This window comes from Mauremys mutica, chromosome 2 (assembly GCF_020497125.1).
Source record: "Mauremys mutica isolate MM-2020 ecotype Southern chromosome 2, ASM2049712v1, whole genome shotgun sequence".
In the NCBI taxonomy this organism is placed as follows: domain Eukaryota; kingdom Metazoa; phylum Chordata; order Testudines; family Geoemydidae; genus Mauremys; species Mauremys mutica.
Window position 1 is genome coordinate 240,216,657 of NC_059073.1, and position 15,124 is coordinate 240,231,780.

A 15,124-nucleotide genomic window follows, 5' to 3' on the forward strand; every position below is an offset into this window, starting at 1 on the left:
ATTTCAGCTTCTAAGATTAAATAAAATAATTTTTTCTCCCCTTCTTTAGAAACTGCAGACTAGACCAGGGGTCGGCAGCCTTTCAGAAGTGGTGTGCCGAGTCTTCATTTATTCACTCTGATTTAAGGTTTCGCGTGCCAGTAATACATTTTAACGTTTTTAGAAGGTCTCTTTCTATAAGTCTATAATATATAACTAAACTATTGTTGTATGTAAAGTAAATAAGGTTTTTAAAATGTTTAAGAAGCTTCATTTAAAATTAAAATGCAGAGCCCCCGGACCAGTGGCCAGGACCTGGGCAATGTGAGTGCCACTGAAAATCAGCTCACATGCCGCCTTCTTCTAGGAAACTTGTTTGATAGCAGGGTGAATAAACTTCTCAGTGAAACAAAGAGAAATAAATATACATGTCATATTTCTGCAGTCTTTAAATTATGTATTTTCCCCTTCTTTTTGCCCAACTTTTTCCTCTTCCCTCAGGGCTCTGATCCTACTGCTTTCTCTGTACTTACACAAGCAATTACTGGCCAAGTGGGGTTTGTGGATGCTGAATTCTGTACAACCTGTGGGGAAAAGGGAGCAGACAAAAGATGTTCAGTATGTAAAATGGTAAGAGACTATAGTTTAAAAAATCTGGAAGTTGAAGATGTGCCTTATTTCCAGTCTGAATTTGCCTATTTTTTAATGGTGAGACTATCCATTGGAACAATTCACCAAGGGTCAGGGTGGATTCTCCGTCAGTGACGATTTTTAAATCAAGATCAGATGTTTTTCTAGAAGAGATGCTCTTGAAATTATTTTGGGAAGTTCTATGGCCTGCGCTATACAGGAGGTCATACTAGACTAGAGATGGGCAAACTACGGCCCACATCCGGTGCGCGGGACCATCTTGTCTGGCCCTGGAGCTCCTGGCCAGGGAGGCTAGCCCCCCCGGCCCCTCCCCTGCTGTCCCCCCTCTCCAGCAGCCTCAGCTCACTGTGCCACCAGCAGTCTGGGCGGCAGGGCTACGAGGTCCTGCCGGGCAGCACGGCTGCGAGAGCCGCCTGCTGTAGTGTATTAAATTGTTCCCCATAGGAATGTGCTAATTACAGAGCACTAGGACAGGCAGCCGTAAGTAGCACATTGTAAGTAGCATATTCCTACAGGGAGCAATTTAATACACTGCACCCAGGTAGGGAAGGCTGTGCCTCCCCAAAACAGCCTGGACCCCGCATTCCCTATCCGCCCCCTCCCACTTCCTGCCCCGACTGCCCCCTCAAAACCAGGGGCGGCTCTAGGAATCCCGCCGCCCCAAGCAGGGCGGCGCGCCGCGGGGCGCGCTCTGGCGGTCGCCGGTCCGCGGCTCCGGGAGACCTCTTGCAGACGTGCCTGCGGAGGTTCCGCTGGTCCCGCGGCTCCGGTGGAGCTTCCGCAGTCATCCCTGCGGGAGGTCCACCCGAGCCGCGGGACCAGCGAACCCTCCGCAGTCATGCCTACAGGAGGTCCACTGGTCCTGCGGCTCCGGTGGACCTCCCGCAGGCATGACTGCGGAAGGTCCGCCGGAGCTGGCTGCCGCCCTGCCGGCAAAATGCCGCCCCAAGCGCGCACTTGGCGCGCTGGGATCTGGAGCCGGCCCTGCTCAGAACCCTCGACCCATCCAATCCCCCCTGCTTCTTGTCCCCTGACTGCCCCCTCCTGGGACCCCCTGCCCCTAACCGCCACCCTCCCCAAAACCCACCCCCATCCAACCCCCCCCCCACTCCTTGTCCTGACTACCCCGACCCCATCCACACCCCCGCCCCCTGACAGGCCCCCCGGGACTCCCACACCTATCTAACCGCCCCCTGTCCCCTGACTGCCCCCCGGGACCCTCTGCCCCTTATCCAACCCCCCTGCTTCCCACCCCCTTACCATGCCATTCAGAGCACCAGGACTGGCAGCCGTAAGTAGTACACCGTAAGTAGCACATTCGTACGGGGAGCAATTGAATACACTACACCTGCCCTCCGTACAGTTTCGGAACCCCAGTGTGGCCCTCAGGCCAAAAAGTTGGCCCACTCCTGTACTAGACGATCACAATTGATGGTCCCTTCTGGCCTTGTAATCTCTGAATATATTACTGCCAGTCTGGAAAAGGAAGGTTACTTACCAGTAATTGTAGCTCTTTGAGAAATACTTGTATGTTCAGACTCAGGAGATACAAAACACCTGCTTGTGGTGCAGGTATCTTGAATCCAAGAAGTAGGAATATTTAAAGCCCCAAATAAGACTGTGTGGGTTAGAGGGCGGAATTACAATACATTGTAGATTTCCTAAATTAATTACAGTAGAACAATAGTTTCCTTTCTGAGATAATGTATAGAATATCCACTCTGTGTGACCTTATTAACGGTTTATAATTGTAATTTCAAAGAAGTACTCTTAGGCTATATAACATTGTTCCAATATCCTGATTATGGAGAGTGTAACAGGTTGGGGCCTCACCACCTGGCGCCTCCTGCTGGTGACTCTGGGAATTAGCTCTGTCCAGCGGAGCGCCCCCTCCTGGTGGTGTTTCGTCCATCTTTCCACCCTCCGTAGGCGTCTCTGGACCCGCGTTGCTCCCTGCTCGACGGCATCCTCTTCGAGGCCACTGCCCTCTGGCAGTGCCCCTTAGTCCATCTGCACCCCCTTCCGGGGGTCTGTGATCAGCAGTCTCACACCCCAGCCACCATGTCCAACCACCCTCTGAGTCCAATCCCTCTTGTCAGGGATCTGGCGTAGTATAATGGCCGCTCCCTACGGCCAATGGCTGGGTGTACTGCAAGGGGCGAAGGGGGGGGGGGGAACCCAGGCCCGCCCTCTACTCTGGGTCCCGGCCCAAGGACCCTCTGGCAGCAGCCTCGCTGTCCTCCTTCTCTCCCCTCGTCTGTCTGCTTCCCTGGGCCGCTTTCCCTAAGGCCCCTTGCACCCGCTGGGCCCTTCCCTTCAGAGCCTGCAGCCTGGCGGCTATGGGCTCAAGCTCTCTAGCCTCCCCGAGCCTGGCCAGCACTGCACTGTCTGCTGTGCTAGTCTCCACCCTTGGAGACTGACCTTCCCCTCTCAAAGGCCTGGGACAGACAGACTGCTCCCTTCCTGGACAGCCTTTATATGTGGCTGAGCCTGGCCCTGATTGGCTCCCCATAAGCCCTTTTCTGATTGGATCCTTGTCTGCACAGGCATCCTGGCCTGCCGCAGCCCACTCTCACAGGGAGTGGGGCAGTCCACCCCACTACAGGGAGATAAAGCTAAAAATTTAAAGTTAAACTATTGTACAGCCCTGTTACATGAAGGTGAAGTAATGGCTCTGGAAACTTTTTCAGGTTATTTATTGTGACCAGAACTGCCAGAAAATACACTGGTTTACCCACAAAAAAGTTTGTAAGACGCTGAAGGAAGCTCATGAGAAGCAAGAGCTAGAAGCTGCCAAAGAAAAACAGAGACAAGAAAAAAAACAAGAGAGAGGTTAGGATCTACAGTTTGCTAACTAAAATTAATGCTGCACTAACAAATTCTACTACAAGAAGCAAAAGTAAATTCTGTTACTGCATGTACTAAGGGAGGTTTAAGAGAATGTCTTGGTTGGTAGAAAAAAATGGCAGTAATTGTTGGAATGCTTGACGACTTATTTGTGAAAGCATAACTTTTTGTATACAATACCAGAAATACACATGACTCTTGAGTACAATCGGGCACCAAGAATTCTAACTTTGCTGTTTCAAATCTTAAAGCTCTGATCAAAAAACCTGAAATCCTAACTGTATAACTTCACTGTATAACTGGAAGACCAACTGACAAATCGAATAAAAACAAAACCGCCAACCCACACACTAACCCACTGTCCGAAAGTTTAACTCCGAAGTTAATTCTTTGCTATATTGTGGGTATAGGGAGAGGAACAAGGAACTCTTGTGTGAGTATGTAGGGGGTGGCTATTTTTTTTTTGGTTCTTTCCTTTCAACCACTAACAAAATGACAAACTCTGAAGATCCTGCAACAGAGTAAAAATGCGTAACACCCTTCCTCCAAAACAATTTTTCTGTATGTAATTCAACGGAAAGTCCCTGAAGTAGCATGCATGCTCATTCTCACTTCCTATCTCTTAGCCCACCCTTCCCCATTTTATTATCACTACTTTATATGTTTTAACTTTATTGTAGGCAGTTACAAAATACAGGAGCCATGTCATGCTTGCCTTACTCACAGGAGAGTAGCTCTCCTCAGTTGGGCTGTGAAAATACTACTGCAGAGCAGTTTAGTGTATCAGAAAACAACTCCACCTAGTGACCATCTCATGTAAAATTTAAGGAGCCAAAATGGGCTTTTTTAATCACTCTGACCCCTGAGTAGACCCTAGAGGTTGGGGGTACAGGAGGGTGCTCTGGGCTGGGACCAAGGGGTTCGGCGGGTGGGAGGGGGATCAGGGTTGGGGCAGGGGGTTGGGGTGCAGGAGGGGGTCGGGGTGCAGACTCCGGGCAGCATTTATCTCATGCAGTTCCCAGAAACAGCAGCATGTCCCCACTATGGCTCCTAAGCAGAGGCATGGCCAGGCGGCTCTGTGCTCTGCCCTGTCCACAGGCACTGCCCCCACAGCTACCATGGGCTGCAGTTCCCAGCAGGGGGTGGCACTTGGAGCTGGGGCAGTTTGTGGAGCCCTCTGGCTGCCTCTACACTTAGGAGCTGGAGGAACATGCTGCTGCTTCTGGGAGCCGCACAGAGTGGGGCAAGCCCCAGACCCCGCTCCCCAGCAGGAGCTCGAGGGCCAGATGCAGCCCCCAGGCCATAGTTTGCTTACCCCTGCCTTAGGCAGAATTCCTGTGTCTAAGGTCACTTAATGTAGTCCTGCTTCCTTATTACTTTTAGAAGAATAAATATTAGGAAACTTGTTTGATAGCAGGGTAAATAAACTTCTCAGTGAAACAAAGAGAAAGTACCTGCCAAATTCAGCTTTAAGAATAACGACGTCCGCTTCTTGTGTGAGTGTTCCAGGGGTTTGTTAATGATGGAGTTTATGAGATGTATATGTCTTTTCTTTTTTTTTCTTTTCTTTTTTTTTGTTAGATGAAGCACAGGTAGCTGATCCTAGTTCCACAAATGAGGAGCAGTCAGACCCTCATCCAGGAGCTACCAAAGAAGTGGATCCAAATCATGCAGTTGACAGAACAGAGGAAAGTGTGCTTAACAATGAGCCAGCGGCCCCACCACCTCGTCCGGACAATCAGTCTGAAAGCGAGACCAGCTTAGCTGACATTGCTGTGCAAAAAGTTCAAGAACCTGAAGAGTAAGATGATGCTGGGCAGGGGACTAAGGTCTTGGCTGAAGTCCCTGTACTTCAGTGTCATGATGCATATTCTATGTGGAATATGTTTATAGCCCTCACTGCATAGCATATGCAAGACTTCCTGTGTGAGATAGCATATGTCTCTTTTTTTCTTTAGTTAAGAAATAGGCCAGCATAATCACATACTTTAAACTCCATCATAGGTTGTCAAGACAAGTCATTTATACTCTGGTCAATACTATATTTTCATATATCCCTCTGGTTGTACCTACAATAAGTGTAGTAAACCTATGAATATCTGTGGAAAATAAGCCACTTGCTAGTGAAATGGGAAAACATTCAAATCACTTGGATTATCCTTGTTTTCAAAAAATAAAATCCTAAATATAGTAAATTTAAAGATTTTTCTCCACATGCAATAAAATTGAAGCTGAGAGAGTCTTATGAAGTCATATGGGAGTTGAGCAGTTAAATTGCTTTACAACTCTTCATGACATTTTTTTTAAGTTTTTTTTTTTTTTGAGAGTCTTCATCTAGATTCTGAACACTCTTCACTGTCTTTACTGTGATTAGTTAGTTTCCGCTATTGGTACAGAGCAATATATAATTTGTCTGTTTTGTGACAATTTTCATTTAAATGATACAGCTGATCCAGCTGTCTCAAGTTGACTGTGAAATGTATCTTTCAAATAATTACTTATTTGTTCAGAGAGACAAGACAGGTGAGGTGATATCTTTTATTGGACCAACTTCTGTTGGTAGAAGGGACAAGCTTTTGAGTTTCACAGAGCTCTTCTTTGGGCCTGGGGAAGCTAACCAGTGTGTGTAAGCTAAATACAAGGTGGGACAAGTTGCTAAGGATAAGTGGTTCACAGATTCTGTAGGAGACCACTTCAAGTGAAGTGGGCAATTATTTTTTCAAAGATATTCAAGTCTGTCACAGACCAATGAAAAGATTAGCCCCAAATTTTTAATATTAAACATTTACATTGACTAGAGTGGGATCGTTTCTAAATTTCGTTTTAAGGAAAGGTTTCCTTCCTAGAACAGTGAGATTTTATGTTTCTGAAATATTTGGTAAGCATTGACCACACATTTGATGGCCATACAAGACAAAAAGGTGAAGTCCTGGCCCCATTGAAGCCAATGGGAAAATTCCCAGTCACCCTTGATTCTCTTACCCTTATATTTGATGAGTGGTACAGTATGTCATGAAATCAAAGGGACAGTTCACAAAGTAAGGTACCACTCACCCTTTGTAAGGGTAGCAGAATTTGGGCTTCAGGAATCACTATGCTTAGTAATTGGTGTGTGAAGGATTGGGTCTTTAAAAGGCTCACATAGAGAAACCAGGACTCCCTAGTCAATCTAAAGGAAGAAATAATATCCCAGAGAGCATGTATACCAGTTGCCATTTAATTAAATGGCAAAAATTTTAACACGGAGTTAAGGTTGCCAGGTGATAGTTTGTGCCCTTCCAGAATGTCAAGTTCAGCAAAACTCAAACTTCTGAAATCTGGGAAATTCAGGGTTAAGGTAAACACCCACACAACCTTAACTCCGCTCCCATGCAGCTGGCAATAGCCACTGGAAACTCCAGCTGTGTTAGGTGTAGTTATATTGAATGGTGGAGGAGTAAGTTGGACCAGGCTGGAAGACCTGTGATTATGATATGAGGAATTCTGTGTCTGAGTCTCTCTCTCCTCCCCTCCCCCCACCTCCCGCTTTGTGTGTTATCAACGAAGGAGATTTATGTATCACTTGAAGTTCCAGTCTGCATCACTTCATTATAGAATTGTGTAGGTTGTCCGTAACAGGGCACTGGGGTCTTCTTGCCATGGGTATTGTCAGTAGTGAGGTGGGATATGAGAACAATCCGTGGATTTAAGGCTGGATAGAGGAAAGCATAGGTTTAGGTGGTATCCTAAATGTGAAGGGGTTGTAAAAGGGTATGAAGTCGCTGTTAAATTTTACAAGTGTGGCATTGTCAAGGCAGTCGGCGCAGTGTTTGAGAGGGCAAGCGCAGGTAGCACCTGTCCATTACAGTGAAAAAGCAGAGGGGATGAGGGGATGTATTGGGCATTTCTCAAAGAGGGACGAGTTAGGGGTGAATGGGCATTCACCTTGACTACATTTACCGTTCCTAGTTTTCATAAGTTTGAGTTTGGCTGATCTTAACAGTCTGGAGGAGCATGAGCTATCACCTGGCAACCGTAACACTGTCTTAAGGAAGTTTTTTGCCATTTAATTTCCTAGTTTTCTAAAGAGTTAGAGAAATGTTTGTTGGTAGGAGTTAGTGGTCACCCCTGTATGTCCCTCACCTGACCCCCCTTCTCACTTCCCCTACCAGAGTTACATTATTTTGGCAGAATGTAATCAAAGGGGGTTTTTTGGTTTTGTTTTTCTTTTTAAACCAAAAAGTTAGAACATGAATGCTTGGTGGCCTGGAGACAAGGGGCATTTATGGGGTGGAGAAGTGGGGGGAAAACATGGGTGAGAGGAGTATGGGGCTGCCTCAAGGGGAGAGGGATGAAGGGGGATGGGTGGCAGGGGTATGCCTCTACTTCTATCCATCCCACCTTGGTTCCTGCCTCCCTCCCTCCCTTTCTGCTCCCATCCAGTCTCCCACTTGGCTCATGCCCCTGCCCCCCTCTGCTTCTATCTAATCCCCTCCATCCTCTGGTTTATGCCCTCCTCCTGTTCTGTGCCTATATAACCCTTCAGCACCTCTCCCTCTCCATGCACCCCACTACAGCTCCTGTCTCCCTCCACTAGCTCCTGTTCCTGCTGTCCCCACTCTGTTTCTCCTTATCCTCTGACTCCCGCAAGCCACCTTCCCCACATGCATCCCTCTTCAGTCAGGCAGCTTCTTCCTTCTCTTCCATATTAGCAGGGGGGGCATTGACAGCACAGGAGAGACAGTCTCCTTGCTGTCAGTTCCAATGCTTGGTGGCACATCAGCCCCTGGTAATGGGGAGGAGCAATTAGAGGGAAAGTCATGCTTGTGTCCCTACAGTCCTAGGCTGGAGTATTCTCAGTGCACACAAAATCTTCAGAGAATTTAACAACATGAAATTTACTTCTGTAATTGGGTAAATCAGAGCGTAACCTTACATTGCAACTGTCCCAGTGCAATGTACTTCCCTCTTCCCTGGAGACTGACATTTTCTTCTACACCACACTCAGCTTCATACTGCTGTGAGATAAAATATTAGATCTCTTCTAACTGTACATCCTGAGATAAAGCACCTACAGTGTTTAACTGCTGGGATGCAGGCTAGGCTCTATGCCCTCAACCATGGCTTTCTGATCCACCAAAAGCTCTCCCCTGCCCCACATACACTGGGAGATAAATCCTGCCTTTCCTTTGATGGAACAGCTCAAGAGGTTCTCCATGAGAGCAGTGCAGTAGAGTTTTCCCATGAGGAGTGATTAACACCTCTGTCTGGCTAATTCCTAGTGTTTCAGCTTGACCACTTTGAGAACAATTGCCAAGAAAGGTTTCTGGCTAACAGGAGGTAAGAAATGTTGGGACTCTTGTAAGAAGCCAGTGTGGACTTACCTTGCATCTTCTCTACATTCCTAATGTAATTAGCTTTCCCTGCTGCCAGTTCCAAATACTTTCCTTTGAACAATCAGCAAGGAACAAAAGTGGATTGTAGCAGGAGTTGGGAAAGGGGAAAAAATTAAGATAACCGCGATAAGGACTATATAACAACCTTATACACAGAGAACCTTGCAGTAACTTCATTTGGGAAAGAGAGAGGCCACATGAAGCCTTAATCTGACCTGGAAGTGTTAGAAACTAAGGGGGTAAGAGAAACCTGATTAAGTTAGAAAAGAGGAGGCCACCAGCAAAGACTATCAAAGATGAATATATTCATCCTTAGTGTCCTAAAAATTAATGTACAAGTGTGCTTTGTTAATTTGTCACAACAGACAGTATGGTACTCATGAAAATTCAATTAGTGGCAACATTATGATAAAGTTACAGCAAATCTGTGACCAGCATTTTCTAACTTTAATCCTTGAATCCCCACAGTTGGGATTAAAGGAAATGAATTTAAAATTTTCCTGCTGAAAGTTTTTAATCAAGTATAAGTTATAGCATACATGTCTTATGGATATTAACTTACAACAAAAGTTTAATATCCAACATGTAGGTACATATTTTCTTAAGGAACCAAACAGTTATCTGAATTTGACTGTCAGTTTCTCATGGGGTTCTTCTGGTTTGTTTTCAAGGCGTATTCCTAGACAGGTAGGTATTTTATTCCAATCCACAGAGGAAAATTCCATTATAGATCTCTTCATTGCCCTCACAAAAACAGCATCTTCAGGGTTCTCAAATGGAACTCTACAAAAATAACAAAACAAATGTAAATAACTGACAAGATAAAAACAATTTTTCCTAACCACTTTGGAAATAATTTCTGGAAAGAGTTATGTGGAAAGTAATAGTAGAGGCAATTATTGATTAAACAGACTAGTCTATAACTACTCAAGACTTTTTTTGTACGCTTCCTCTCTAAAACTTGAGATCAAAATGAGACAAAACAAAAGAGAATCAAAAAAGGCAGAGTCATAGAAGTCCAAGTAAAAGAAACTTCATTTTTGATTAAACTAAATGCAATAAAGAAACAAATTAAAATGTATTTTCCTTAACTTTAAAAAACAAGCAAACTCAGTGCAAAAAGATACATTAATATAATATTAATTGCTCAGAGCTGACTTTCACAAAATTGCTGCATTTATACACAGGAATATGATTCTGTGCATATAGATCTGGTTACAGTAGGAATTGTAACAATTTTATATAAGCAGGGTCTGAATGAACTCTCCTCTGACAACTAGCTGGGGAGGGGTAGAGACTTCAGGAGCAATCTGTATTTACATGAACACACCTATTCTGCCAAGATATACAGCAGATAGAGCTGTGTTGCTCAAAGTGATCAACTTTGGCTGGTGTTGGGTTACAAACCACTTTAGTACTGAATACAGGGGTAGTGAAATGTTATCAATGTTGTCTTTATTGTATGAATAAAGGGGAGCAGAACTGTCCTTAACCTATCCCAAATGAGGGGGTCACCCTTAGCTAAAAGCCAGGGGCTTGAATGCTAGACCCCTGTGAAAGTAAGAGGCGGTGGAGATAGGTGTTCTAGCCATGAGGTGTGGACTTTCCTTAAGGGTCCCTGGTCTGGTTTAATCTGTTTTCCCTACTGCTCACAGACAGTGCTAAATAGGCTTAATTAGGAGCCTTTTGTTACTTCAAATATTCAATAAGAGCCGAAATCACTTGTGGTAGGGCAGCATTTCTGCCCAGCCTACTGAAAGTCACTAAGAGACTGACCTACAGAGGTCAGAGCAGAGAGGCAGGTGGCAGCAGAAGGTAACTGACGGGCAGCCAGCAAAAGTGGCAAACAGTTGGCTGGTGGGATGGCCAGGCAGCAAGGAACCACGACTGGCAGGGCAGCCAGCCAGGGCAAGTGCAAGCAAGGTGCCTTCTTCTCCAGGTGGGAGGTGAACTCACACAGATGTGCCTCTGAACCCTAGGTCCTCGCTGACCAAGGACAACCACTGTGAGTGAGGTATGGTGAGGGAGCAGAGGGGGGCACAGTAAAGGGACTTTTGGTTGTAGAAAATCATCTTCTGCCCCATGCACTCTGGGGTGGGTGTCCTGCTGACAGTTTTATGTTTATGAATCCTTGTGGCATTTTCCCTAATTCATGCCAGGTGACTTCGCTCATTAAAAGTTTCTTTTCTACACACAGACTCTGTGCTTGCATGTGGGAAAGTGTTGCCCCTCAGAGGCACCCAGGGGTGGTATGTAACTTTCCTAGGTTATTGAGTGGCGGCTTGAGCCAGTTCTGTGTTGTATTGTTGAAAAGAAACCCGTGGATATTGAACCCAGCCCTGGTTGCTGCCGGCCCCACCTGGCAGAAGGGTTACATGAACATGTAAAATCTTAATCATTACACTGCATTTATCGTCTCTCTTGCAGATGTAAGTGATCGCACACTCAGGCAAATGCAACTGATGTTTATTTCATTGTTAGTCTTCTGGATAATCAAGGTGCAAACTTCTGATTGCTAGTTTTGTGCATGTCATACTTTAGTTGTACCATGGGAGATGTGAGCTGTAGACTCACAAAATCAGTGAAGAGAGTAGAGGTAGAAAGAAACTCAGTAGTACAGTCATTCTCATATATAGGTGCTCAGGTGTTGGGCACAGCATAAAAACTGAACAGAATTTCTGCATAAAGGCATGTACACACATTAGCATGTGCATAGCTTTAACCATGTGAGTAGTTCCACTGACTTCAACAGGTCTATTCCAGTGCTTATAATTAAGCATGTGCTTAAGTACCTTGTGGAATTTGGCACCTGAGTACCTAAAAGCTACAGAAAGTACATGCAGCAAGCAGGGTGGTATTGAAACCACCATAGAACTGTTTTCATTATGATTTGCCTGATTGCGTAGGGCTATCCTCAAAGTGGATAACTCCGTATACTTAGATTGTTAAAGGAAATGGTAGTGAACTTGTGTGCACTAATGTGTACATGCTAATTTGAGAAATATATTTCTCAATAATGTCTATGTTTAAAAACATAGCTACTCACACATGTTGCTCATTGATAAATTAAAACAAGCATGAACTTTTAAAATAACTTGTAAAGTTGCCTCATAAAAAAATGCATCTAAAAATGTCTCAGAGCATTAATAGCATTTTTTCCCCATCACAACACAGAGAGAGAACTAAATTTTATCTTTATTTCTATTATACATGGAAAAATCCAACAAAATAAGCCAACTGTGGGCTGAGAAATTTCATTCCACAGAGCAGCATTTTTTCCAAGAAGTTGCCTATTTAAGAATAGGCAGTTAGAAGGAAATTGTCTCATCCATGTTATAGCAGAACTACTCGGCTGCTCTAACACATTAATGTATAATATTTTTAGCACTTAGTGCAGGGGTGGGCAAACTATGGGCTGCATCTGGCACACCAGCCACTTTAAACCGGCCCTCGAGCTCCCACCGGGGAGCAGGGTCTGGGGCATGCCCCCCTCCAGCGCTCTAGCCAGGGAGCAGAGTTGGGGGCCGCTCCACGCAGCTCTCAGCAGCAGCGGCATGGCATAGCCCCCCTCCGGCTCCTACACACTCCAATGGCCCCCTCCAGCACTCCAATAGGACGAGGCAGCATGCAGAGCCGCCTGGCCGCGCCTCTGCGTAGGAGCTGGAGAAGCAACATGCCGCTGCTTCCGAGAGCCACTTGAGGTAAGCACTGCCACGCCCCAGCCCGGAGCCCCCTTTTGCACTCTGAACTCCTCATTTCTGGCCCCACCCCAGAGCTCGCACCCCCAACCAGAGCCCAAACCCCTCCCGCAGCCCAAACCCAATTCTGTGAGCATTCATGGCCCGCCATACAATTTCTATTCCCAGATGTGGCCCTCCAGCCAAAAAGTTTGCCCACCCCGGACTTAGTGTTTGATATTACAAAATGAACTGCATTTTATGATACACCTCATTTCCTAATCAGGAATACTACTGAAAATGTATTGAAGATAGCAGCAGGTGGATTGTCTCACCATTGATAGTCACAGTGGTTTATCCCACCACAAAAAAAAGAGCAGAATATTTTTTAAAAGTTACTGCTTTTGGGGGGAGTGAGAGGGGCAGAGAGGATTGAGTGAATAGGCACAAAGCAAACTACTTACTTATTTATGTGATTTGCAACTTCATAACCTGTAACAACAAATTTATAATAAGTAAATATTTCTACATCACTTTGACCATTTAAGAACTACAGTTTGTTCTAGCTCCCATTGACTTGAATGGTGCAAAATCAATCCCTAGGAGTGCTAGCCATTACAACTGAATATTTGTAGTTAAATCAAAATATAGGCTATTTTTAGCACTTAGTGCAGAGGTGGGCAAACTATGGGCTGCATCTGGCACACCAGCCATTTTAAGCCGGCCCTCAAGCTCCTGCCGGGGAGCAGGGTCTGGGGCATGCCCCCCTCCAGCACTCCAGCCAGGGAGCAGGGTCGGGGGCCGCTCCACACAGCTCCCAGCTTCTTGTTTACTAAATATTTTCTTCTGACTGCTTATGCTGTGTAATTATTCATGTTTTACTTTCCCCCTCAAAATGCTGCCTTCCTTTTTTTTTCTTTTTCTTTTTCTTTAAAAGAAATGATAGCACCAACCCTCCAATAGCAAAGCAATGTGAACATATGATACACTGATCAAGGATTTCAGTTTCTAACTTCCCAGGGGTCCTTATGAACTATGAGGAAAAAGATTAAAAATAACTCTTTTAACCTGCATTTTAGAAATTATTATTAAACTAGTAACGCTTATAGTCATTGTTTTGCATATGATTTAAAACTGCAAAACATTACACTCCAAAATCACTTGCAATTAACTTATTTTAAAGTCCAAACTTCGCACTCTGAACTCCTGAAATTGGTTTATTATAACCAACTGCATGATGTTAAGTCTACAATGAGAAAATTTGTAAGTATTTTTATCTATAGTGGACACAGTATGTATTGTAGATAGGGCATGAGAGTTTTTAGAGCAGGCTCAGATGACCTGACAGTAGAATCACCTGTGACCTTTCTCTACTACTAAAGTATCCACTGTTGGTAGCAGTGAAGCTGCAGCAGTGTAAAAAGTTGTCATTTTGGTTATAATATAAACCCATTTTCAATGGCTCCTGAGTTCCATATTTTGCTGTTTAAGAAAGTGTGAGGCTGAGTGTAGGCTAACTTCAGTGGGACTAATTCACATGCTTAATGTTAATCATGTGCTTTGCTTCATCAGGGCCATAATGCATTGTTCAAGCAGATATTTTAACAACTCTTAACAAATTCCTCCATACAAAAAAAAGCACCCCCAGCATTACAGTGGTAGAGCTTACTAAAATAAATGTATAACAGCACTTCAGAGAGAGAGTCATCTCTGCTTACCAGCCTGATTAAAGAAAGTTTTGACTATTTTTGCTCCATTAAATTCAGAGACATAAAAGAGAATTACCTGGATTATATTTCAGGGTTTGTCTATGGGAGGTGGGGGGTCAATCTGCAGCTTTTTGATGTGCATGAGGTAATGTGAAAGACGGATACCACACTAATATCGTACACGTGGAACCAGTGTGCCCACTTTTAATATGCATCATTATTTTGTGCACACAATGGTGGTTTGCTGAGTACTAAGGGCATGGTGTTCTTGGAGAGTATCCCATTATCCTTTGCTTTGCTGCTAAGCAGTATGCATTCTGGGATTTTTCTTGCTATGCATTGTGGGCTGCATAATGGATGCCAGGCAGGTTCAAATTTTTTAAAAATCACAGGCTTCCTCTGTCTACCCCATACGTCCTTTCTGGGTGGGCTAGTGCCATTTTCAAACTGCTGTCAGCCAGCATGGACCCTGCAATGTGTCAGTGGCCTCCTCATGCTCATCCTCCAATGAGTTTTGCTAGTTGTCCTTGGTGGAGTGGGGAAGAAAGCATGCAGCAGGCTCCAAACTTTTTCTGGATATGGTGGTCATGTAGTTGTGGAAAATCCTGTCCAACCCTTCAAAAAATGGATAGGTTTCATGTCTCCTGATGGATTTTTTCCTCTCATCCCTGGTTTTAATATAGGTCTTCCTGAGCGGTTTGCTCTTTATCTGGTACTGGTTGGTATATGGTCGTGAACCCTTGCAGACTTCTGCTTAGCAGTCTCCACAAAAAGATCTAACTCCCTGTATAGACAAGATCACAGCTTGTCTAGAATGAGCAAATCGTTAATTAAATTCCAACTGCACACCCAAAGTCCAGTCATTTACACCTGCTCAACCCCATGG

At 44.9% G+C, this 15,124-nt stretch overlaps 2 protein-coding genes across 5 annotated transcripts in view; one reads left to right on the forward strand and one right to left on the reverse strand.

The window, feature by feature from the left end:
- ANKMY2 (ankyrin repeat and MYND domain containing 2) overlaps window positions 1-5,992 on the forward strand; it is a 29,572-nt gene extending 23,580 nt beyond the window's left edge. The window contains exons 8-10 of the mRNA XM_045007941.1: window positions 481-609; window positions 3,321-3,462; window positions 5,059-5,992. Coding sequence (XP_044863876.1) covers window positions 481-609; window positions 3,321-3,462; window positions 5,059-5,282 — 495 coding nt within the window. The 3' untranslated portion in view covers window positions 5,283-5,992. The remainder of the gene's footprint in view (window positions 1-480; window positions 610-3,320; window positions 3,463-5,058) is intronic.
- Window positions 5,993-8,951: 2,959 nt separating this feature from the next.
- The window catches only part of LRRC72 (leucine rich repeat containing 72), a 50,088-nt gene continuing 43,915 nt past the window's right edge, over window positions 8,952-15,124 (reverse strand). For all 4 annotated transcript variants that reach the window (XM_045007945.1, XM_045007944.1, XM_045007942.1 and 1 more), the window contains 2 exons: window positions 12,994-13,021; window positions 8,952-9,635 (listed from right to left, as the gene is read on the reverse strand). In XM_045007945.1, the coding sequence (XP_044863880.1) occupies window positions 9,470-9,635; window positions 12,994-13,021 (194 nt within the window). In that variant the 3' untranslated portion in view covers window positions 8,952-9,469. The remainder of the gene's footprint in view (window positions 9,636-12,993; window positions 13,022-15,124) is intronic.